Source organism: Aethalodelphis obliquidens, unplaced genomic scaffold, assembly GCF_003676395.1.
Source record: "Aethalodelphis obliquidens isolate GAN/ISIS:26980383/991018 unplaced genomic scaffold, ASM367639v1 scaffold2, whole genome shotgun sequence".
Classification (NCBI taxonomy): domain Eukaryota; kingdom Metazoa; phylum Chordata; class Mammalia; order Artiodactyla; family Delphinidae; genus Aethalodelphis; species Aethalodelphis obliquidens.
This window is the reverse complement of record NW_020837946.1, coordinates 15,564,689-15,586,695: the sequence shown is the minus strand read 5'-3', so window position 1 is coordinate 15,586,695 and position 22,007 is coordinate 15,564,689. Positions and strand designations below refer to the sequence as shown.

At 52.7% G+C, this 22,007-nt stretch overlaps 1 protein-coding gene across 2 annotated transcripts in view; it reads right to left on the bottom strand.

The window, feature by feature from the left end:
* Window positions 1-13,559, bottom strand: part of PAX3 (paired box 3) — a 96,499-nt gene extending 82,940 nt beyond the window's left edge. Inside the window, exons 1-4 of one of the 2 annotated variants that reach the window (XM_027120314.1) lie at window positions 13,092-13,559; window positions 11,627-11,862; window positions 10,126-10,255; window positions 8,805-8,939 (exon numbers count right to left, since the gene is read on the bottom strand). In XM_027120314.1, coding sequence (XP_026976115.1) covers window positions 8,805-8,939; window positions 10,126-10,255; window positions 11,627-11,862; window positions 13,092-13,176 — 586 coding nt within the window. In that variant the 5' untranslated portion in view covers window positions 13,177-13,559. The remainder of the gene's footprint in view (window positions 1-8,804; window positions 8,940-10,125; window positions 10,256-11,626; window positions 11,863-13,091) is intronic. The other variant, XM_027120320.1, reaches the window with a different exon arrangement.
* Window positions 13,560-22,007: the final 8,448 nt, after the last annotated feature.

Genomic DNA, 22,007 nt, shown 5'->3' with positions numbered 1-22,007 from the left:
TTGTTTCCAGAAATATGCCTACCATCTGATTATAAATTTTTTTAAATTTACATTTAAGCCTCCTTAAAACTATACTATTTGAATTCTCAATATGATCCTGGAAATTTTTAATGCTGAAAAATCAGTGGTATTTCCTCTCCCTCAGTCCTATGTTAGTCAGCCAAGAAGAGTCTCCCATCCTTGTCACAAAGCATTTTGATCAGCTATTTTAAAATAGAATCCAATGGAATCGGATCCAGAATGAGTGGGAAATTGCTCCTCGAATCAAGAGTTTATATTAATATGCTATTGTAGATACAGTAAAGCTGGCCAAATAAAAATACATAAAAATCAAATCACTAAATGGGTTTAAGGAGACAAATATATGGCTAGTCTGTTATTGCCTGTCATGGGTTCTAGTTTGTATTACTGGGGAAGATTCATTTCCCAATCACTGCAGTAAGAAGGCGGACATAAAAACTCAGACTACTTACTTTGATTGAGTTGCTTCACTGCAAAGAGAAGGGGTTCTTTGTTGTTTGGGATTTTTTCAACTTAAAATCCTGCAGCTAAAATTTAAATGCTACGAACTTTGTTATGTGCAATGTGAAGATAAAACTCTTTCTCAGGATTTTTTTTTTCCAGGAGAAATGTGCACCAAATCAAATTTGAAATGTTACACCATTGTTCTTTATTAAAATACAACTACTCCTTTAAAGAAAAGTGGCCATTTCCAGGGCAGAAATTATCTGTTAGTCTCTTCTCAGTTTTTATCAGGAAGGAAGGAAAACAGACATTGAAAATATGAATTCATAAGGCCTTTTACTGCTCAAGTGTCTTCAGCAACTATTTTCCATGGTTTTCATAGCTCCCTTTGACAATGGTGAAGCTTCTAACTCATCTCTCTTAAATAAACGTTTTATAACGTTAACGGCCATTTCGATAACCGCTCATTTTCCAGTTACAAACTGGAAAGTACATATATTCTATTCCTTTGAGACCATCACAGAAATGCGGGGGAAGCTTTCTAAAAGGAGAGACGTCCCAATTTCAGCAAAAGTTCAACACTGTTGGAGCTCAGCATTTGTCCCAACACTGCAAGATAGAGCTGAAAGCTGAGATGTGCCACTCTCTACCCAAGACTGGCATGAACGGGGCGAGAAAACCTTTCCCAGCGGAGCAGAGGATGGTCCTCTGTTCTCACTTTGGTGTGCGTCTTCCAAGAGAGTGGCAACTTCTGAAACTCCTTTTCACTTTCTCTGATCACAGTTCCCCACTGAGGCAGCCAGTGCTTTTTTTTTTTTTTTTAACAATAATACCAAGTATTTATTTTTTCCAGCCTTACTGAGATATAATTGACATAGCCCGTTATTGAGTCAGTAATTCTGCCTTGGTACTGACATCAGACCCCACTCAGAGTATGACTCTGCTGTCCTCCTGGCAGTATATGAATACATAGCCTGATATCTAAGGGGGGAAAGTCACTTTAACTCCACATGTAAATGAAACATGAAATATACATATACATGGAAAATGCAGCAAAGAACTCTCTAGCACTGCATCTGGACCCAGGGCAAGGTAGTCATAATAGATCTGCACTGACTCACACTTCCAGCTTAATCTGTTTCAGGCAGTTGTCCCACACTGCAATGACTGGGACTATTTCAAAGGACATTTGAGCACAGATAGATTATTAACTAATTGGGAGATTATAATACAAAATGTTAGAAAATACCCACTAATGATTCTGACTCTGTATGTCAAGATTCATCTTGTTCAAGAGTGAATAAGGGGGGCTTCCCTGGTGGCGCAGTGATTGAGAGTCCGCCTGCCGATGCAGGGGACACGGGTTCGCGCCCCGGTCTGGGAGGATCCCACATGCCGCGGAGCGTCTGGGCCCGTGAGCCATGGCCGCTGAGCCTGCGCGTCCGGAGCCTGTGCTTCGCAACGGGAGAGGCCACAACAGTGAGAGGCCCGCGTACCGCAAAAAAAAAAAAAGAGTGAATAAGGGGACTTGCCTGGTGGCGCAGGGGTTAAGAATCCGCCTGCCAATGCAGGGGACACGGGTTCAAACCCTGGTCCGGGAAGATCCCACATGCCGCGGAGCAACTAAGCCCGTGCGCCACAACTACTGAGCCTGCGCTCTAGAGCCCGCGAGCCACAACTACTGACCCCACGTGCCGCAACTACTGAAGCCCGCGTGCCTAGAGCCCGTGCTCTGCAACAAGAGAAGCCACGGCAGTGAGAAGCCCGCGCACCGCGACGAAGAGTAGCCCCCGCTCGCCGCAACTAGAGAAAGCCCGTGCACAGCAGAGAAGACCCAATGCAGCCAAAAATAAATACATAAAATAAATAAATTTATATAAAAAAGAGTGAATAAGAGTAAAATAAAATAAATGAAATAAAAATAAAACCCTAAGCACAGTTATTTAGTAGTGAAATGAACACAGAGAAAGGGATTCGGAAAATCCCGCACACAGGCAGATCTATGATGCTCAGTTGAATATTCAAAACTGAATCTGGCATAAATTTCACAACCTCAGAGTGACTTGTTGGAATTTGCAAATTAAGCACAGAGATGGTATTTCCAAAAGAGTCTTTGCATGCATTTTAGCTCTCATAATAAAAGAAAAATCTATCCAAATATATTGAACTCTTAAACAAAACAAAACAAAAAAAGCCTAACAGTTCATCGAAAAATCAACAGCCAAAAAAGTCATAAAATTATTCAAAGAAATATTTTTCCTAGCATTCAACAGCAGTGCTGAATATGAATTGGTAAGCTGTGCTGTTACCTCAAATTCTCATGACTCTAGAAAGTGTAACCTACACGAGAAATAAATCCTTGTGTGTGTGTGTGTGTGTGTGCAACTGGGTATAGTTTACTGCCAACATAACTCATAGTGACCGACTTATAAATAAACTTTAACTATACACACAAACACATATCTGCTCCTACATTGTAGGAGGTTTAAAAATATACATGGGACTCATCTAACCATCCATAAACACAAACATTGTGAAAACATATGTAGAGAAATGCAGTCAATCTAACTCCCAGTTTCCTGTGTATTTAATTGTTCTCCAGCTAGTTTTACACAAAACTCTGACATCTTGCCTTTACGTCATTCCAGCTTGGCAGGTAACTTCAGTAAAACTTCCATATTTAGAAATTTAGTGACATTCAGGATCATAGCTTCCATGCCTCTCGTCACCTCCCCCAAACGAGAACTTATTTGATGATAAGTTCACCATCTTAGCCTAAGTTCTAAACAAGAAATCACCATAGGATAATTAAAAACACCCCATGAATCTCTTCTCTGCAAACTTAGGACACTTAACTGGTTTCAGTTCCTATTTCTTAAAGAGAATTCAGTCAATCCTCCTTAGAGGTTTCAGAGGAAAAGAAGGATTTTCCAAGACAGATAAGTTGAAATGATCCCGCTTTGATCTCAGTGGTTAAGAATCCCTCACAATGGAAGATGGCCACTGAGAGGCCGGGATCCCGGCCTTTTAATGCGTAACAATGGTATCAACAAACAGCTACTTAATCAATATTTGGCCAGAGCTGCTGAAAACTTCCTTTTCAGATTTTAATTCCTAGTTGTAAAACAACCCCGGAGCAGCCAGTGAGATAAGGCATTAAACTGACTGCTTAATTGCCTTTTACTGTCTTGTTAGTTATATATGTACATTCTTAATGGTTCTTTAATCTTTATTTACCCACATAAATAAGTTACCTGCCATAGGACTCCACCGAACTGAACCAACCTTCTCTGCCCCAGCCCTGGCCAAACTCTCTCACCGTTTATTGCTGCTGTTGAGGCTTTTAATATTCATTGACTACTTATGTACGTACAATGTGAGCATATAACCTCATAGTTAGGAAGGAATTTTTTTCCCCTTAAAATATATGTATTCATGAATGTTGAACCTGAGTTCGGTGGCAACGCTCGTATTCACCTGATTAATTTCCGCATATTCCACTCCCTGAACTGACGCGCACTTGCTGGTTCCACCTCACCGCGCCGATGGCTTTTACTGCACAGCCCTGGGGACTCTTAAATGACCCTTCAGTAATTATTACCCACGTGAAGCCCCTACGTCCCCGCTCCGGTGCTATCAACAAGCAAATCAAACTTCAAAATAAACATACCATTTCAAGCATTAGTTAGAAAATCTGCATGTTTTCAATAAGGCTAGAAAGTGAGCCCACAGCAGTCAACCAAACAGAACAAACCCTCGAAAAATAAAACCACGATCCGAACTCGGGTCTTTCCTTTCAAATCGGGCCAACAGGAAAGTCGTTACCGTTATCTCCTTGAAAAGAACACAGCGAGGTGTTTTAATTTAATTCAAGTTTTGATATTTCCAATACATTTCTAAACGGGTGATATTTCCTTGTTGAGTATTGTAAGGGCTTCAGATAACATGAAATTTACCCCAAAGACCAGAGACGACATTGGGGTCAAATTCGTGATTCTGACAAATGGACTCGGAGAGTGGGCCGTCCACTTTAATAAAGGTTCCGATGCCACAAACCTAAGATATTATAGCCCGTGATTTTAATCTGTGGGAAAGTTCCTCCCTCCCCCGCCCCCGCCTGTTCCCCGCCCGCCCCCCCCCCCCGCCCTTTGCCTCGCGCCAAAACGTCCTTCCCTGCTAACTTGAAGGCTGGGGGGGTCCGGGGGGGAGGGCGGGTGAGGGAAGAAACGGCCTTCCGCTCCCCTCGATGTCAGTAGCACTCCAGTTAATGATAAAATGTTCTTTTCATGATTCCACTGGAAACGAAATAGTTTCAGGACTTTTAAAACTTCTGTACGTTTTTAATTGCTTTATCTTATGTCCCGCTGAAAAGTTGATGTCGTCCTCGTTAATTTTAGAAAAGCTCCTAAGTTTACAAACTCAGGCAAAACTTTTGTCACCTTTACTTGCTCAAATTAAAAAAAGAAAAAAAGCACTGTTTTTCAAAAACATCAAATTGAAAGGGAGCGTTAAAAAAAAAAAAAAAAGGAGGGTAAGCTCCGACCTACCTATGCTTGGGGTCTCTTGGCTCAATCTTTGAAATTGTTGCAAAGCTCCCACGCTCACTGGTGACTCTTAAAAGGGGTAAAGTCCTATGAAAGTGTATCTCCAGCCCCAATCAAAACATCAGTTTGGCAATCTGGCCTCTCTCCCCCTGCACTCCCGAGCTGCCACTTCAAAGCCGCAGCAACAAGTCAGTAATTGTAACTTTGCATCTAAATATTTAAGCGAGAGTCTTGCAGTCGCGTGTCCATTTACAGTCCTCATCTGTGCTCTAATTCCATTACGGCACAAAGCAAAAATGTTTCCCAAAACTCACAAACAGGAAAAGCGTCACCCTGCTGCTGCTGCCGCTGGAGGAGGAGTTGATGAAGGAGCAGTTTCTATTGATTAGTCACTGCTTTTGTGTTAAGGGCTTTCTTTAAAATAAGAAAAAAAATGGGGGAGGTTGCAGAAATTTCACTAATGTGAGCCTCAGGCAAGGAAGGGGGAAAAAAGAGGAGAAGAAGAGGGCGGGGGAGGCGGGCTGTGTCTAGATGAAAGTGAGAAGGACATAAAGGAGGCAATTGAGTCGGCTGCAGCCCGGCGAGCTAAGCTTCGAGCCGGCCGGAGCTCAGGGGAGGGGGCGGCGCGGCGCTTTGGCGCAGGGCGCAGGAGTGGGGGCCGGCCCATTGTGGCGGCGCCCGCGGGCCAGCTCCACAGCGCCGGGGGAGGAACAGAGACGCCTATTGAGTGGCCGCAGCGCGGGCAGTGCCCACAGCCCCAGTTGCTGCGACCGGGGCTAGGTTCCTACCGCTGCGCCTGCTCGACTCTTGGGGAGAGGAATGGTGTGTGGGGAGGGGGGCTGGGGGTGTGGGGAGATGAGGAGGGTGCTGGGGGATGTTCCTGGCTGCCCTACCCTCTCCTTCCACCCTGGCAAAAGAGCTGGAAGCAAAGATCCAGAAGTGGCGCACAGCGTCTATTGTGCGCCTAGGGCGCACGGGCCTGAGCGCCCCGCGTCGAGCCGAAGCGCTGCTCTTGCATTGGGCGAGGGACACGGCAAAGTTGGGAAGGTGAAAGAGGCCATCCAGAAGAAAGGACAAGACCCTGGAGAGAAAAACGAGGGCCGTTCTGACCTCTTTCAGGGTACCTCTTTCCCTGTGTCCCAGTCTCTGACAAGTAGAGAGAGGGACTCGGGAAAGCCAGTCTTAGAAACATCCGGCAGGCCGGAAAGGAAGCTGGAACCTCCAGAGAGAGCGAGCCGCCCTGATCATGACACCTACACGTCCCTCCTCAGCCGGGCTCCTCCTGCCCGGCCTGGGAGCTCAGAGCCGTTTATCAACATTCAGTCTATTTTCCAAGCGGGGCAGCCTGGGACTTTTGCAGCCCAAAGGATAGAGGGAATTTTATTTTTTTTTTTTTGAGGTTTCTAAACTTCCCTTCAAACTCCACTCCACTCTGTCCTTTCTCTGGGCCCCTCTTGTCCTCCAGGGCTCATCTGGAAAGGGAGCTAGAGGCACTGAAGTGACTGACGCTGCATCTTCCCTGACAGCCCCAAATTAAATTAGACTTCAGCCCCCGAGGTGTGTGTATGTGTGTGTTTTCAACGGTTCAGCCCCCTCTGGGGAGAATACTCTGATTTTGAAAATGGTAGCAATTGCCCTTGAATGGCAGCGGGCCCAGCTAGACGGCCCAAAAGACTAGAAACATTTTGTAGGTGAAATGGCCACTTTCTCCACGCTGGAAAGTCCATAAAACTTCCTGGCGCAGCAGCTATTGGGGCTCATTGAATAATTCATCCCTCATTGCAAGCCCATAATGTCTATTCTCGGGCCTTTGTGGGGCTGTTTTCTCTTCTTTTCTCCTTGAATTATAAAAAGGTTGCCTTCCTTTGTTCACATCAAGCTGCTGCGGGCCGGAGCTTTGTCTGGGCCGAGCTAAAGTGTGAGTTTCAATGGACTCTCCAGGCTTTGTCTCCCAAGTTCATCTCCAAGTGTAGATTGTGTAGAGAAGGCCTTCTTTGTAAAAGCTGGAAAAGTTGTACAAATGTTTGACCAGCTCATTTGGGGCGTTTTGTCTCCTGGGCCTCGGTTGCCGGTGCTGCGAGGGAGCTGTCGAGCTGCGGAGCAGACGCCACCAGCAACAAGTAGCAAAACCTTGCCACCCTTCACCCCCCCTTCCCAAGCCTCTCCTACCCTCTGGGCTCATTGCCCCGCTGCCTGCAGGGGCCCGTTAGGTCTGGGGTTGGCTGGTTTCTCGCCTTCCTCCCTCCCCAGCACCTCCGTGATGCATCTGGACCTAGAATAAAAGCTGCGGTCTCTTCTCAGAGACCAGGGCAGAAACGCACCCCTCCAAAAGGAAGGGCTTAAACCGAGTCCACGTGAGGCCCCTGCTTTAGAAGGAGGGCAGCAACAGCACATGTATCTCCCCTGCCCAACCCGCCGTGGGTTTTGGTGTCTTTTCTTGATTGTCTGTGTGTGCCGGGGCATCTAGGCACCTGTTTATCGCTGAAATCTGTGGTTCGGATACATAACATTGAAATCTGGGTCCCTTCGAGGTTGTGTACAGAGTTTGCATTGATTTGGAAAGCTGCCGCTCCGGAGGGCCAGCGGTCCGCCCCGGAGTTGAGCAATGGAGGTAAAAGAAGCGACCACTTTCCTGACCCACAGTCCTACCCTGGATGCCACCGGCTGAGGGCTCAGACCCAGCCGGTCGAAGTGGGTGATCGCTCCAAGCCCACCTGGAGAGCCGCCTGCCCTTCTAGGGCAGCTCAAAAGTCAACTCAGCCCAACGAAGTCCCGGCCCCGGGCGAGGGAAGGCCACGCATGGGGGAGGGGGGCACCGGGCAACTCCCGGCCCTTTGCGCTTTGGAGGAGGTGCAACCATCCCCAAGGCCAAAAGTGCTGAGACGCAAAACGGCTGAGACTCTCCTGCTGCCGTGAACCCTTCCAGGTTCAACTCCTACGGGGCTGGCTTTCTTTTGTGGGAGTGGGCGTACCTTTGGAGTCTGAAGACAACCCGCCGGCTGCACTTATGACTCCTGGGGGGAGATCTCCTCTTGAGGCTGACAGATCGCAGCCAACAAAAAGACAATGGTCCGCACCCCTGGGCGGAGAAAGGGTGCCGGCACTGCGAGCCCAAGAACCCAGACCCCCTCGGTTTGTAACCCAGAGCTTAGGCTTGTTTTACTTCCCAGACACGCACAGCTCAAACCCTACCGCATTTGAAAACCGATTTAAAACAAACAAAAAAACAGCCAACTTACAGATATACATTTATAAGGCAATCAGTGTGGTGGGACCCCACTGCCTTAAAGAGTTTTGAGTCTCTCTCTCTCTTGTCCTCGTTCCCGTCCCTCTCCCTCTCTCCCTCTCTGCGCCCCCCCTCCTCTGATGTGGAAACCCCTTTGGAGACCCGGGCCTTTCCTAAGGGCGGAAAAAGTTCCTTTAACCTCCGGAGGCTCACGGACTGCCCCCTGCCTCACAACAGCTCAGAGACACCCAGTCCCGTACCCCAGAGGGCAGCTGGGTGGCCCCGCACCCAGACTGCAATTTGCAGTTCTGCCTTCCGTGGGGCTGCGAGTGGTGTGGAGGAAAGGTTTAAAAATAGAAGAAAAAAAAAAGAAAAGAAAAGATTTTTGTGTTCACTGTAAGTGCGTCTCTGGTCTTTCACTTGAACGCTCTTACCCGGGTGCAGGGGATATGAGCGAGAAGGGGCCTTGACACGAGCGGGGCCGCGCCGCCCTCAGGACCCCAACGTCAGAGCGCGGAGTCCGGGGAGGCGCCGGCCCCCGGGGCGCCGCCCAGCGCGCCGCCGCTTACCTCGTTCGCTCAGGATGCCGTCGATGCTGTGTTTCGCCTTCTTCTCACTCTCCTCCGCCTCCTTCCTTTCCAGGTCGGCCTCCTCCTCCTCGCCTTTCCCGAATTTACTCCTCAGGATGCGGCTGATGGAACTCACTGGGGGCGGAAGGAGGAAGGGGGCGCTTACGACTGAGACGTGCAGGGCCGCGCTGCAAGGGGCCCCCCGGCCCCCAGTCGGGGTATGGGTGGGGGGGCCTAGAAGGCCTGCCCTAAACAGCTTGCTTCTGCCTCCTCCAGCGTCTTTGGGCATCCTCGTCCTTCTACACCCCCTCTCACCCTCCCACTCATACCCCCCATCGCATAATCGGCCTCTAGGAACAACGAGCCGGGAGCCTGGAAAGCTCGCACCTCCAGGTTAGGGCCGGGAACCGCGGTCTCGGTCCGCTCTCCCCAGTAGGAAGTTTCCCTCCCTAGACTCCACAGACGGGTCTCAAGATCTCCAATCTAAGAGATTTCTCCCACCAGCCACACTGCACCGCCTCAACCTGAAGGCATTGCGCCCCGCGGTTCGCGGTAAAGGCAGGAAGAACCAGAGCGGACCCGTCCCCTGCAATTCAACTTTTTTCTTTTTTCTTTTCTTTTTTTTTTTTTTTTTTTGAGGCCATAAAGGGTTTAAATTTCAACTGCAGGATCGTTTCCTATTGTAAAAGTCAAAAGAAAATGCACTCTCTCCCATTTATTTTTTCCAGATTCCAGTCTGGTAAACAAATCCATGCTCCGAAATATCTCGTTCTCGCAGGGGGGAAAAGGGAGTTTCCTTTTAATTAAAAACAAACCCGCGCGCCCTCGCCCTCGCCTGCGCTCGCCCCTCTTCTCCCTCCGCCTCCCCCTGGCCGCCGGGGGCGCCGGATGGGCCCTGGGACTCTCGGGAAAAAATCCCGGCCGTTGCCGAAGCCTCCCCTCCTTGGCGTGCACGGTGAAGTCTCGGTTGGCGCGGCCCCATCTCCCTTCGGTTAGGATTACCAAAACATTTGTTTCTCTTTAAAAGGGAACATCAATATTAATAAACGCTTGGCCTCCGCCTCGCGTTTCCTGCCCTGCCTCTTCGACAGAAATCCTCTTTGGGGAGCCCTCAGCGGCGGTCTCTCAACCCCAGGACAAGCAGCTCATCACTCCCTCCATAAAACGCCAAAAACGTCTAGCTCGTAAATATTTCAGAGCCCTGGGAGGGGCCGTCTTCCGATCGCCCAGATCGATCATTGGGGTGATGATGGTTCAGATGGCCTGCCCGGATAATAGCGACTGACGCCTCGCCCCAGGAAGACGTTAATGAGCCTGGTACCTGAGGGTACGGTGTTTCGGTCACAGACCGCGTCCTTGAGTAATTTGTCTCGAATTTCCCAGCTGAACATGCCTGGGTTCTCTCTTTTGTATTCCTCAATTTTCTTCTCCACGTCAGGCGTTGTCACCTGCTTTAAGAGAACAGGCAGGCAGGCATTGGTACCCAGTCCTCTGGGCCAGACGTGGCGACCGCACCGCCTCGGGCCTGGAGGGACGCTCCTTCTTGCGCCCCCTGGGAAGGTCCCTCTGCTTAGCAAAAGGACCCTTGCTCTCTGAGGCTGTGTACTTTAGAAAGGGGCAGAGAGGAAACCATCCCACCCGGAAGCAGCCTGTGTACTCTTCTCCCCAGCTCAGCCCCTCAATCGGCTTAAAATAAGAAGAGGTATGACATATTGGAAGGGGTGTACTTTCTGATCCATGGAAATAAAGAAAGGCAACCCTGAATCAACTGAAATCACTGAATCAACACGAAAACGAAACTAAAAAATGAATGCTTGAAAGAGTAGCAGAAAACTCAAGTTAGATCTGCGACTTGGGCCTTCCCAAAGGAGCACAAGATTTTAGCTAAGGTGAAGACCAAAGTGAAATGCAAAAGGTGAGTAGCCAGGTTTTTTTTAAATTAGAGAGGATAGCAAATATGGATAATTTTAGAGACTGACTCTTTTTTTCCCAATAAAAAGAGTTTCCAGAGATTCTTAGAGAGGTTGCAAAGGGGGCTGGCATGGCAGGAGGAGAGGCGGTTGTCTGGAAGTCTTCAGTTTACCAGAACCCTCCTTTGGGTTTTGCCCTGTGGCAACTAGAAAATTATATTGGATTTTCCCCACATCCAGAAGAAAAGGCAGACCGTATACAATCCCCTCCCACTCAGCCGTAGCCAGTGTGATTCTCTTTCCTTTTTTAAGGAGAACCAAAATAATTTGAGGATAGCACCAAAGTACCTTTTAAAAGCCAAGTCATTGGCTCATTACAAAGAAAACAAATCACCCTGGCTTTTGACTCCTTGAAGACAATTTGGACTGGAGGCGACTGGGGATGGGAGCTGGGAGAGAAACCATTAAAAGCCAAAAGTGGCTCCTTGGATTAGTTTTGGAAAAGGCAGTGCAGTGGCTGGGAGCTGGGACGATACTTGGGGAATAAACCAGCAACAGGTGGGCACATACAGCTTGCACACTTTGGGTGTTTGCCTATTAAAATAATTTGATGGGGATTCCAGGACTCTGAGGCATAAAAAACAAATGCCTTATCACCTTTGCAAAAAGGCTGGAGTTTTTCCTTAGCATTCATCAAGGAGCGCCAGCTAAGACAGCACTCTAGCCACTTCCCTTCAACCCCCAATACACACACACACACACACACACACACACACACACACACACACACCTTCTCAGATTTGGAAAAACTCCTCAGAAAGCCCCAGATGGCAGTCCTTGCCCCCTGCCCATTCTTCCCTAACTCGGGACAGTGCAGGCAGGAGGCCTCCAGGGCCAGGACCACGCGCTCACCTTGGGCTTGCTGCCACCGATGGCGCCGGGACGGATGGAGCCCGTCTCCTGATATCTGCACAGGATCTTAGAGACGCAGCCGTGGGACACACGCAGCTGGCGGGAGATGACACAGGGCCGGATGCCGTGGTGGGCCATCTCCACGATCTTGTGACGGATGTGGTTGGGTAGTGGCCTGCCGTTGATAAATACACCGCCAAGTTGGTTGACCCGGCCCTGGCCGAGGGGGGTGGACACTGAGAGCAGAAGGCGAAGAGAGAGACGCACAGAACGTCACTTCGGGAGACCAGAGAGCAGCCCAAAAGATGAACCCACCTAATTTCTCACTTCTCTGGCCCATCGCCATGTTACAGCCTCAACACTGAAACTGCTCCATTCAGGCTCCCAGCCCCAGACCCTGTTTCAACTACACGTGTTCAAATTATTAAGCAATTCAGGGGTACATAATCTTGTGTGAAGGGAACAACCAGGGCAAACTAACTCGCTCCAGTGAAACTGTCTTCCCTTTGGGCCCAGGAAAGGGGACAACTTGTGGGGGGAGACTCTGAGGCTGGAGCAGCCTCCTGACAGAAAGGTGTTCACCCAGGCCTTCTCGAAGTCACACGAAACCCTATCTAACTGAGGCAGCTTTCTTTCTAAGGCACTTGGAGAAGCTGACAGCCCTTCAGGTTTCTGGCTAAGAGGGCCGCAGCCAAAGGTCAAAGAGGGTCCTGAAAGCAAGCCGCAGGTGTCAGTGCATGTCACCTGTTACACCTCGGGACAGAGGCGACAGACGGGTCTGCTCACAGGTCCCCTCGCCTCCGCTGGTGCCCTGGATATTACATCCTACTCTGGACTGAGGACCAAGGCTAGGCGCCACCCGGTCAGCATCCCGGCTCGGGCGCCTCAACCTCGCAAATTGCCTAGAAAGTTTCAGGCTGGCAAATCCTCTTGCCTCCCTGGGATTCCAGAACCTTCAGGCTAACTGAAAGGCAGTTCCCCAAACAGGTTGTGGAAACTTCGAGATGCCGCTGGAGATGAATGGAATTCTAATTAATAAATCAATTAATGCTAAATTTTCCAAACTTTGCCGCGGCAAGAAATTCCTTCCGGAATTAACAAAAGTTTAGCAAACACGGGAGCAGCCGGGACAGTTCTGAGATGCCTTCGGGTGGACAAAATGCTGAGAAGTCGCTTTCTGGTGCTCAGAAGCCGGCTGATCCTCTCCCCACCACGGCATTTCCAAAACAACAGGAAAGCGCAACGGCCCAGGAGCAGGCCTGACGGCCAAGCTCCGCGAGGACTTGAGAGAAGGGCGCTTCGTTTGCCCAGAGAAAATCGAGTCGGGGTCTCGCCCGAATGTTCCCTCCTGGGGCGGGGGTACCCCGGGAATGGGCTCCTGGACGCGCCTGTGGAGACCCGGGGCTGGGCGGAGCAGCCCCGCCGCGGCCCCGGGGTTTGGGGTGGCGCTGAGGCCCTTTCTTACCTTCCAGCGGGAACCCGCTGCGCGGGTAGTTCTGCCCCGGGCCCGGCCGCATCATCCTGGGCACAGCTCCGGCCAGTGTGGTCATCCTGGGGACAGCGCCGCTTGGAAATTATATCCAGGTGAAGGCGAAATAGAAGGACGAGAGAGGCGCTGGTGACCCTCGGCAACTCCCCCGAACGTGGAGAGCCCCTCCCCAAAAAGACTGGAGCGAGAGGAGGGACACGGGGAGGGGGTTGCTCGCTCCTAGTCCAAAGAGAGGCTCGAGGTGGAACCGGGGAAAGGGGCGGGCAGGGAGGGCCCAGAGTCCAGGATCCCGAGCCCAGGGCGGAAAAGTTTGGTGCGAAGCTGGGCGAGCGGCCCCGCGGCTGGGAGCGCTGGGGAGAGGGCTCTGAGCGCCGCGACGAGCCGAGGGGGGGGCCGGGGGCGGTGCGCGGCCGGCCTGAGTCTCCTCCCGTCGTGACACCGAGTGCGGGGATCCGGGCTCGGGAGCATTTATTAGTTCTTTCACCCAAAGCTTGGTCAGGAGCCCTGAGCTGCGATTGGCCGACGGGGAGACCGTCCCGGGTGGCGGAGACACGCGCTGATTGGGCGACAGCGGCCACTTTCTCTTCCCATCCCCGGCGGCGCCGAAGCCTCGGCAGGCCCGGAGAGGAACCTGCGCTGCGCCTCTTCCCCGGGAATAGAAGGGTACACCCACGGAAACAGGGAGAGACAGTCCCTGCTGAGACTGGAGAGGGGTCCGCGTCTGTCTGTCTGTCATTCTATGTGTTTCTCTCTCCTTGACTTTCTATTTCTCCGTCTCCTTATCTCTCGGTGTGTATCTCCGTGTGTCTTTCTCTGTCTCTGACTCTTCCTCTCATTCTGTCTCTCTGTGTGTCTCTATGTCTCTGTTCTTCTCCCTGCGGCTCTGCCTCGCGCCCACTTTTCTTGGCTTCCTTGCCAACGAAGGGGGTGCAATTACAATAAGAAGGCATTGGAGCCCCCAGACATCTTTAGTCTTCCTTCCGCTGGTCCATGCCCCTTGGCATAGGCTTATTATGAGGGTCTTCCCTATGGGGTTCCTCTCAGGAAGAGTCCAGAGGGTGCTGATAAGTTCTTTTGTCTTCACAGTCTGGGGGCAGGGATAGTGTGAAGCTTAGGTAGTGGCTGGAGGCCCCAGTACTGGTTGGTTGAAGGCTGGGGAAGGGAGGAGAAAGAAAAAGGTCTCCTCTTCTTGATTAAAAAACCGTCTCTAGGAAGCCCCAGCTCTAAGTCTGGAGGCATAGATTCCCCAATGCTTTGGCAGAGATGCATCTATATGTTAAAGTTTTGCCCGGCTGCTGCATTTGTTCTCAGGAATTTATTATGGTATTCAGACTAAAGTGCTGGAAAAATAAAAGGAGCAAAGTCTTGGCTAGGAGCTGAAGTGTCCCCAGCAGGATATGACGCCAGGAGTGTTGTAAAGACTGTCTGTCCTTAGAGAAGGTGCTATTGTGCATAGTCTTTTATTTATAACTTGGTAAGTGCCAGCGAACTCGCCTCCTTTACACCCCCGAGTGCCAGCCCCGCGCTCAGCACCGCGCTTTATTCGCTCGAGTCTATTCAAGGACTGTCACTCGGGGCCTGCGAGGTATTCAGGGCCTTAATCAATCAAAAGGATGAGAATCAGGCAGGTTTTTCCCTTTGAAATAAAGGAAACAATGACTTCTGGGCTTCAAGTTCCCCCTTTTCCTTTTACGATTTTTGAATTTTTTCTGCACTGGAGTTCTCCACCCTCTCTCTCCTTCCCCTTTCCCTTAACTCACTTGACAGTTTTTACATGAACTCGGGCCCCCAAACCCAACTCCCCACCCCCTAATTAAGGCAAACTAAGAAGGCAAGATGGAGGGGGGAGTATAGCTGCTCAACCGACTGCGAGTGGGCTCTTCAAAAATCCACTCGCAAGTGGGAAGAGCAGGCAGCTTTCGGCTCTGCCCAGAGTCAAAAGGTTTGGTTGACCCTCTGAGCAAGGGGAGACCAGCCTCTGGAGACACCAGAAAAAGTCTGGACATGCCCTCAGCCACCCAAGTGGGGAGGGCCCCACGTGCATTCATAGTACACAGGAGGGACGCTGCTTAGAATGCAGCCCTGTTTAACCTGGTTTTACATAAAATGATTCAATTTGTCAACGGAACAACTTTCTCAGTTCCTTTTTGCACACTTGGGGGCCACAAAAGTCTGTGTCCTGTTTCCTAAGCTACTTCTCGAGCTAGACTTTTTCCAAGTTTTCTGTCTCCAAAGGTTGAGTGGAGCGGCCAGAGCACTTTCTAGGGTCACCCGTCCGTGTTGGAGGAGGGAGACCCGAAAGTGCGTTTCCAGAGGGCAAACGCAGACTCAACTCACAGTTCAAAGGAACCCTGGGACCCGCGGCAACGAGGGCTTAAAGAACGTCCAGGACTGAGTCTCATTTGTTTGGAAGCCGAGGGCTATGTCTTCAAGCCCTCGCCGTGGACCCGGGGCTCTCCCGCGGGGCGTTCTCTCGAGAGAGAGCCCGCGGATCCGGGAAGGGATGCGCTTGCCGCAGACTTGCTCTCCCGGGTTTCGCGTCCTCCCAGTTGTAGAGCCGGGAGGACCTTTGAATGGAGGTGCTGCAGGTTGAACTGGATTTCTTTCGAGGGCCCATAGGTGCCCGTCCAGTAGGCGCATCCCTAAACCGACCACCACTTGCTATAAAAATGTACAAATGGAGACGGGGTGGGGGGCGGGGAGGGGGGACTGGCGGCCTGCAGCCCGGGAGTCTCTTTGCTGGCCTCTCCCCTGCCAGACCGCTCTGAGGTACATATGTAGCCAGAAGATTAACTCAGCTCTTCCTCAGCCTGGCAGCAGCCGGAGGACCCGGGAGACCCAGAGACGGGTGGGAGGGCATCCTCAGGCTCCTGGCAGCTGGGCCGGTCGGGCTGCGGGGTCACTTCCGAATTCCCCAAATTCCCTGAGGTTGGTATCCCCGAGGTCTGACTTGGGAGGGCCAGGACAGCGATGCTGGCTGAGACTCCCCGGCCGGTGGTGCCCACTCGTAGTCAGGCCAGACCAGGCGGGGAGGGGAGGGGGAGGCGGGGCGGGGAGGGGAGGCGGGGTGACCAACAGGTCACCGGAGGGCGGGGTAGTTCCCGGTTTCCCAGACCGGTTTCTAAAGAAAGCACCCGATTCGACACTCCAGCCACTCCTTCCCTATCTCGGGAGCTTGGGCCTCCCCTTACTTCTTTCCAAAGTCTCTCTGGAAGCCGAAGCTACACCCACACCTGACTCCCCGGAGCAGGAAGGGGATCTCCACCAGGGCACCTCCCCTGCCGGGAACCTGTGGGCCCCCGAGTCCCCATTCCACTCGCGGGCAAAGGAGTAACCCTGCAGTGGGGTTTGGAAGGCAGGCGCCTGGCCCTGCAGCCCTGAGCCCAGGTTTGGGAGGCAGTATCATTTCCTCAGACTGACAAATTACCCAGAGAGCAGCCAGAAGGGTCTCCAGCACCGTTCTGTGAAGGAACTGTAGTGTCCACCCGCACGTGCACGTGCAAAATGAAACTGGAGCCCTGAGGACAATAGTAGGATAATTCGACCCCAAAAGGAAAATAACTTGCAGCTGCTTCCTCTGCCCCCGGTTACAGAGGCACTTCAGGTGAAATAGATAGCGGCCGCCCCTCCAAGCCTGTGGCGAGAATGCCCGGTTCACTAGAATCCCTCCGTCCCGGCCAGCTTGGATGCGTGGATCTGCAGTCCAGTCAGGTTGAGTGGAATCTGCTTTGGGCCAAGTGACACCCTTCAGCCCACAGCCCCGCACTTGTGGACCCCAGGCCACAAGAGTTTCATGGCCCACGGACTTCTTGGGCCTCCGAGAGAAGAGAGACCACTTCATTCTAGCCGGACACAGGCCTTAGGAGGAAATTATGAGCTGTGTAAAATAATGTCCCTGAACTGGAGGCGGGGGTGCCTTATCTGGAGGGTGTAGCCTCGCGGGGATGCGTCCCAGGGTTGCAGGCATCACTCAGGATGGAGTCCGAGGTTCGAGCAAACGCGACGGGAAACCCTCAATTCCGCGGAAAGGTTTTCCCGCGTTCACCGGGAGGAAATCAAAACGCCAGACCCTGACCATGCGCTTCTTGGCCGGATACCAGATTGGTGATTGCTGGGGTTAAACCCGTGGCCCATCACAGCGCCTGGCTCAGCGACCGTGATCAGGCCCCCAGCTGTTGTTTGTCAAAAGCTTTGGCGCCGCTATTCTCCCCCACTGGAAAATTAGTCGGGATGGGGTCGGATTTAGGGACTGGATGGGGATCTGCGCATCGCACTGAAACGTGGTGTGGGCCAGCCGCAGTGGTTTTGTCCCCGCGGTGCCCCTGTAGCTAGGGAAGCGGCCCCAGAACGTGTGAGTGGGTTCTCAATAAAGAACATATGGTTTGTGAGAAAAGAAGGAAGAAGGGAAAAGAGGAAAGGAAACAGAAGGGAGAGGAAGAAGTGAGGTGTAGAAATATATTTTTTGAAAGGCAGTGAGGGAGGGAGAGAATGAATCTCACAGCAGCTTGTCTCCTACAAGATGTTCATTTGGTTCTGCAAAAATTATTTTTATGCAAATAAGGAAGACAAGATGCCAGAATCTGGGAGAGGGGGGAGAGGTGTCTCATAAAAAATAGAATACATACTCTCTAACCTTCAAAAAGTGTTTTGCCCAACTCGGAAAGAGTGTGTGTGTGTGTGTGTGTGTGTGTGTGTGTGTGTGTGTGTGTGTGTTGGGGGGTGGGTGTTGAAGTTTAGAAGAGAAATTTGGTAACTGCTCTGCTGGTGTGTGTATGAGATGCCAGCACACAGGGCCGCGTTTGAAGGGATCCTGGGGTGGGAGAGGGGAGGTAAAGATTTAGGGGTCTTGGAAAGGGGGTACTGGCTGGCATTGGGGGCTGTCTGGGCCTTGAGGAGGAGAGGAAGTGCACAGGCCAGATCTGAAGTGGGGTGGAAGCAGAGCTGCAGACGTGGATGTGAGGGCTGGGGAAGCGGGAGGTCTTCTGGGTTTCCTTGACGTCTGGAGCAGAACGAAGAGCAAGTGACCACGCCAGGAACTCCTGCCCCAGGGTGCCTGGGGGCGCTTCTGGACACGAAGTGCCCGGACTGTGTGTTCCGCTGGTGTGGGGCGGGAGAGACGTGGAGGGGGCGTAAGGGGAAGCAGTGGAGGGGGTGGACTGACAGGCCTTTCGCTTTGATCAGGCCAGGTCTCTCTCGGACTCCGCCGCGGCCCCGGTGACGGAGCCAGCGCCATGAGCCGCCATCGCCTCTCGGCCCGAATCCCTTCAACCCCCGCAGCAAGTTTCTCTGCCAGGTGGATTTTAGAGGGAGAAACGGGAGGCGGGTGACACAAGGAGCGAGAAAGATCTGGGAGGCTGTTCAAACTCAGGGTATCTAGCTGAGCCACAGTGAGGTCCCGGGAGCCTAAGGCGGCAGAGCTGTGAGTGAGTCCCTGGCCTGCGGTTCCCAGGTTTTAAAAGCGGGTCGGGAGCGGGGACTGCACAGCCAACTCGGAGGAGTAAACGCAACAGGTGCGGGGAGCTGGAAGAGACCAGGTTTCCGTGAGCGGAGTCCTGGCGCGATTTGGCTAAAGCCTGAGGAGGACTGGCAGGGACGGAAGAAGATGATTAGGAAGTGTTGTGCGCAGTCCGCCTCCCGGCCACGCCCACCCACTTCAGGGCGGCCCCTGGGAGCTCACCTGGTACGAGGAGAGGAGGGGTCCCTTGCCCTGGGATACGTCATTTCCTGACCCCCTCCACCCTTTCAAAGGTGGAGGGGAGGAGGAAAGGAGGATGGAGAAAGAAAGGAGGAGGGAGAAAGAAAGGAAGGAAGGAAGGAAGGGAAAGAAAGAAAGAAAGAAAGGAGGGAAGGAAGGAAGAAAGAAAGAAAGAAGGAAGGAAGGGAAAGAAAGAAAGGAAAGAAGAAAAGAAGTCACCACAACCAAAATAGGTTGCCTCAGCCCTTCCAGTCTCTAGATAGGACTTACACTAAGTTCCTTCCTAGGTCTTAAACTTTTTCTCCATCTCCCTTCTCCCAGGAAAACACCTATTTCCTCATCTAAACAAAGTTTCTCTTTTGGGGGATGAAACTTTAATCCAACCTTGGGTTTGCGGACGAGGAGTGGAAGAAAACTTTTGATTTAGAAGTTTAGAGAAAGGAGAACCCTAAGGGAAAAACCCTGAAACGATGAAAACTGACCATCTCGAACTCAAAGTGATGGGAAGGGGTGGCCAGGAGAAGTCTGAGCTGGAGCGAGCGTTGGACAGAAGTGCAGACCCGGCCCTAACCGGCTGCCCAGAGCCCTGCCACAGAAAGCTGTCCCGGGTCCCCTCGGTGGTCCCAGGTGCAGGTCACCCTCGTGGCCTTTCTTTCCCCCCCCTCCAGATAACCCCACGAGAGGCATGCTGGTCCCAGACCCCCAACGCCCAGCCCCGGCCAAGAGTTAGGACAAGTAGCCCCGAGAGGAATGAGCTTCAGAAAGCCTTTCTTCTTCTTTTCATTTCTAAACGAAATCTAATACTATCTGGCTGCAAAAACATATGTCACTGGACCAGAGTCTGAAAGATTAACATTTGGATGTGTAGGAAATGTAATCTGCATGGCTAATTGATTCCCAGTGTATCAGTTTAAAGGATAAAGATCAATATCTACATGATGGATATTGTATTAATAGGGGCATAAATAAAGGCCGAAGAGTCGTTACGAAAACCTTTGAAGCCGCTTCCCAGCTCCTGGGCCCTCCACGCTGCCGGCCACTCGCGGCGTCCCCCACCCGCCCGCCCGCCCCCAGCCCCTGCTGGGTGGGAAGCACTCGGTCCCCACAGCCAGAGGAAATGTTTCCGGCTAGAGCGGGAGTGTTTTAATGCAGCGAAGCTCAAGAGAGAGCCGGCCCTTTTTTCCCAGGCTGTAGCAGGTGGACAGTAAGGCGGGAGAGAGGGTGGTATTTTAGCAAAACGCACCGCTAAGATGCTTAGAAACAGGCACAGAAGACCCACACGGGGACATACACAGTCACGCACGTTCACACACGTGTTCGCACACGCACAGGCATACATAGCCATACAGACACACAAACATCCATCCCGAGATGGGTTCACACACGCACATGCCCACGGGGGGGGGGGTGGCTTCCCAGCCTTTCCTGCGCGCCTTTGGCCTTAGGGATGTGGAGCCGGCCTCTTCTTCCCGCAGGCCCCTCCCTGAGAGCACCGACGGGAGCCCCGGCCGAGCCCTGGATCAGTGATCCCTGCCCAAGGAAGCCCCCTCTGGACAGGAGGGGGAGCGGTAAGGAGGTGCAGAGGGGAGCGAGCCGGGAGGAGCGAGAGAGGGGAGTGCCCGCCAGGTCTCCCATTGTCCTTTGAGGAAAGGGAGGGCCACCCCGAGCTAGAGTGATGGCAGACTGGGGGGAGGGGGTGTTGAGTGCCAGGGAGTAGGTCCCCGAGACAACGAGGCGAGGGGAACAGGATGGGGGACACCTCGATCCGGAACGAGAAAGCCTCAGTCCGGTGGTGGCCTGGGTCCCAGCGGCCGCCTCCACAGGGCAAAGCCCGCACCGCAGAGCGAATTTTCCACATGCAAATAAATCACCCTTCGCGTCCTCCTCTCCATTAATTAAGAGGGACGTTTCGACAAAACGGGCGTAATCTTTATTAATTACGCAGCCCTCAGTGCGCGGGGCGCATCAATCAGGCCCAAAGCGAAAGTACAGCGGGCGCCTAATCCCTTCCCGGAGCGCCTTTGGGGAAGGAGCCGAGAAGCCAGCGGTGTCCGCATCTTGTCCACCCTTCCCGGCTGGCGCTGCAGTGGCGGCCGGGGGAGACGCGGCCCTCCGGGCCACGCCAGGCCTCTCCCCGAGCCTAGAGCCTGCTGCGCGCGCGCCCAACGGTTCCCGGAGCCCCGACAGAGCCCGGTGTCCCCCACTCAGGTCCCTCCCGCATCTGGGCACTCGCTCGTTTACTCACACAGCAACTCACAAGCAGACTCGTTCGAACACACCCCACGGCCAGTTTCTTCAGCCCCCTGCCCCCCAGCCAGTTCCCCACCCTCCTCTTCCCTCGGATGCTCTTAGAAGGAGCCGGACCAAACTCGATTCTGCGGGGCCCGAATCCGGGCTGAGCAGCGTTCCTGGGAGGGGCTCATTTACTCCCGGAGCGAGGAGACAGGGGTGGAGAGAAGAAAACCCAGTCCTGTCGCCCCGAGGACGCCCCTGAGAGCTGCCCTGGGGGGCGGGGCGGGGAGGACCTTAGAAGCTGTCCAGGAGGCCAAACCCTCCCAGGCGCTGGAGGGTGCAAGAGGACGCCTGCATTGGGCAGGAGAGCGTGGGAGGGGTGGGGCTCTAGTTCTTGGCAGAGAAACCCAGAAAAGCTCGAAGCCTCCAGGTCCCGTGTGGGAAAGCCGGCTGGAGAGGGGGGCCGCCAAATTCAGCTTCCTTCCAGGCAGCCCCACTGCACTCTGTCCGCTGAGGGCAGGGACCCTTGAGCTCACTCCGGAAAGCGTCCTGCGGTAGGGTCTGTGAGACCACCCTTCTCAACCTGGCCAGCATTATTCCCTCGGCCTGAGCTCCTTCTCACCCTCCCCCCACCCCTCCTACGCCATCCTAGCAGGTCCCGTCCTCTCTGCACCTTGAACCTGGAACATCGGAGCTGAGATGCTTCCGCTGGAGCCCCATAAAGAGATTCTGCCGGATTTAAAAAAGGGGGGGCAATTCAGGGCACAAACCTAATAGGGTAATTATTTCCGAGGCCATAGCGGAAGAGGTGGGTGCTGCGCAAGCCCTCTTCGTGGCCTCTCTGAGATCGGACAGCGAGGATCCGACCCCGAAGCACGTAGGGTGCGCTCTTAGGTGCCTCTCTTGGTTTTGCAACCTCCAGCCTGGCGTCGGAGGTTGGGCCTTCAGCCTACTGTACCCTAAAG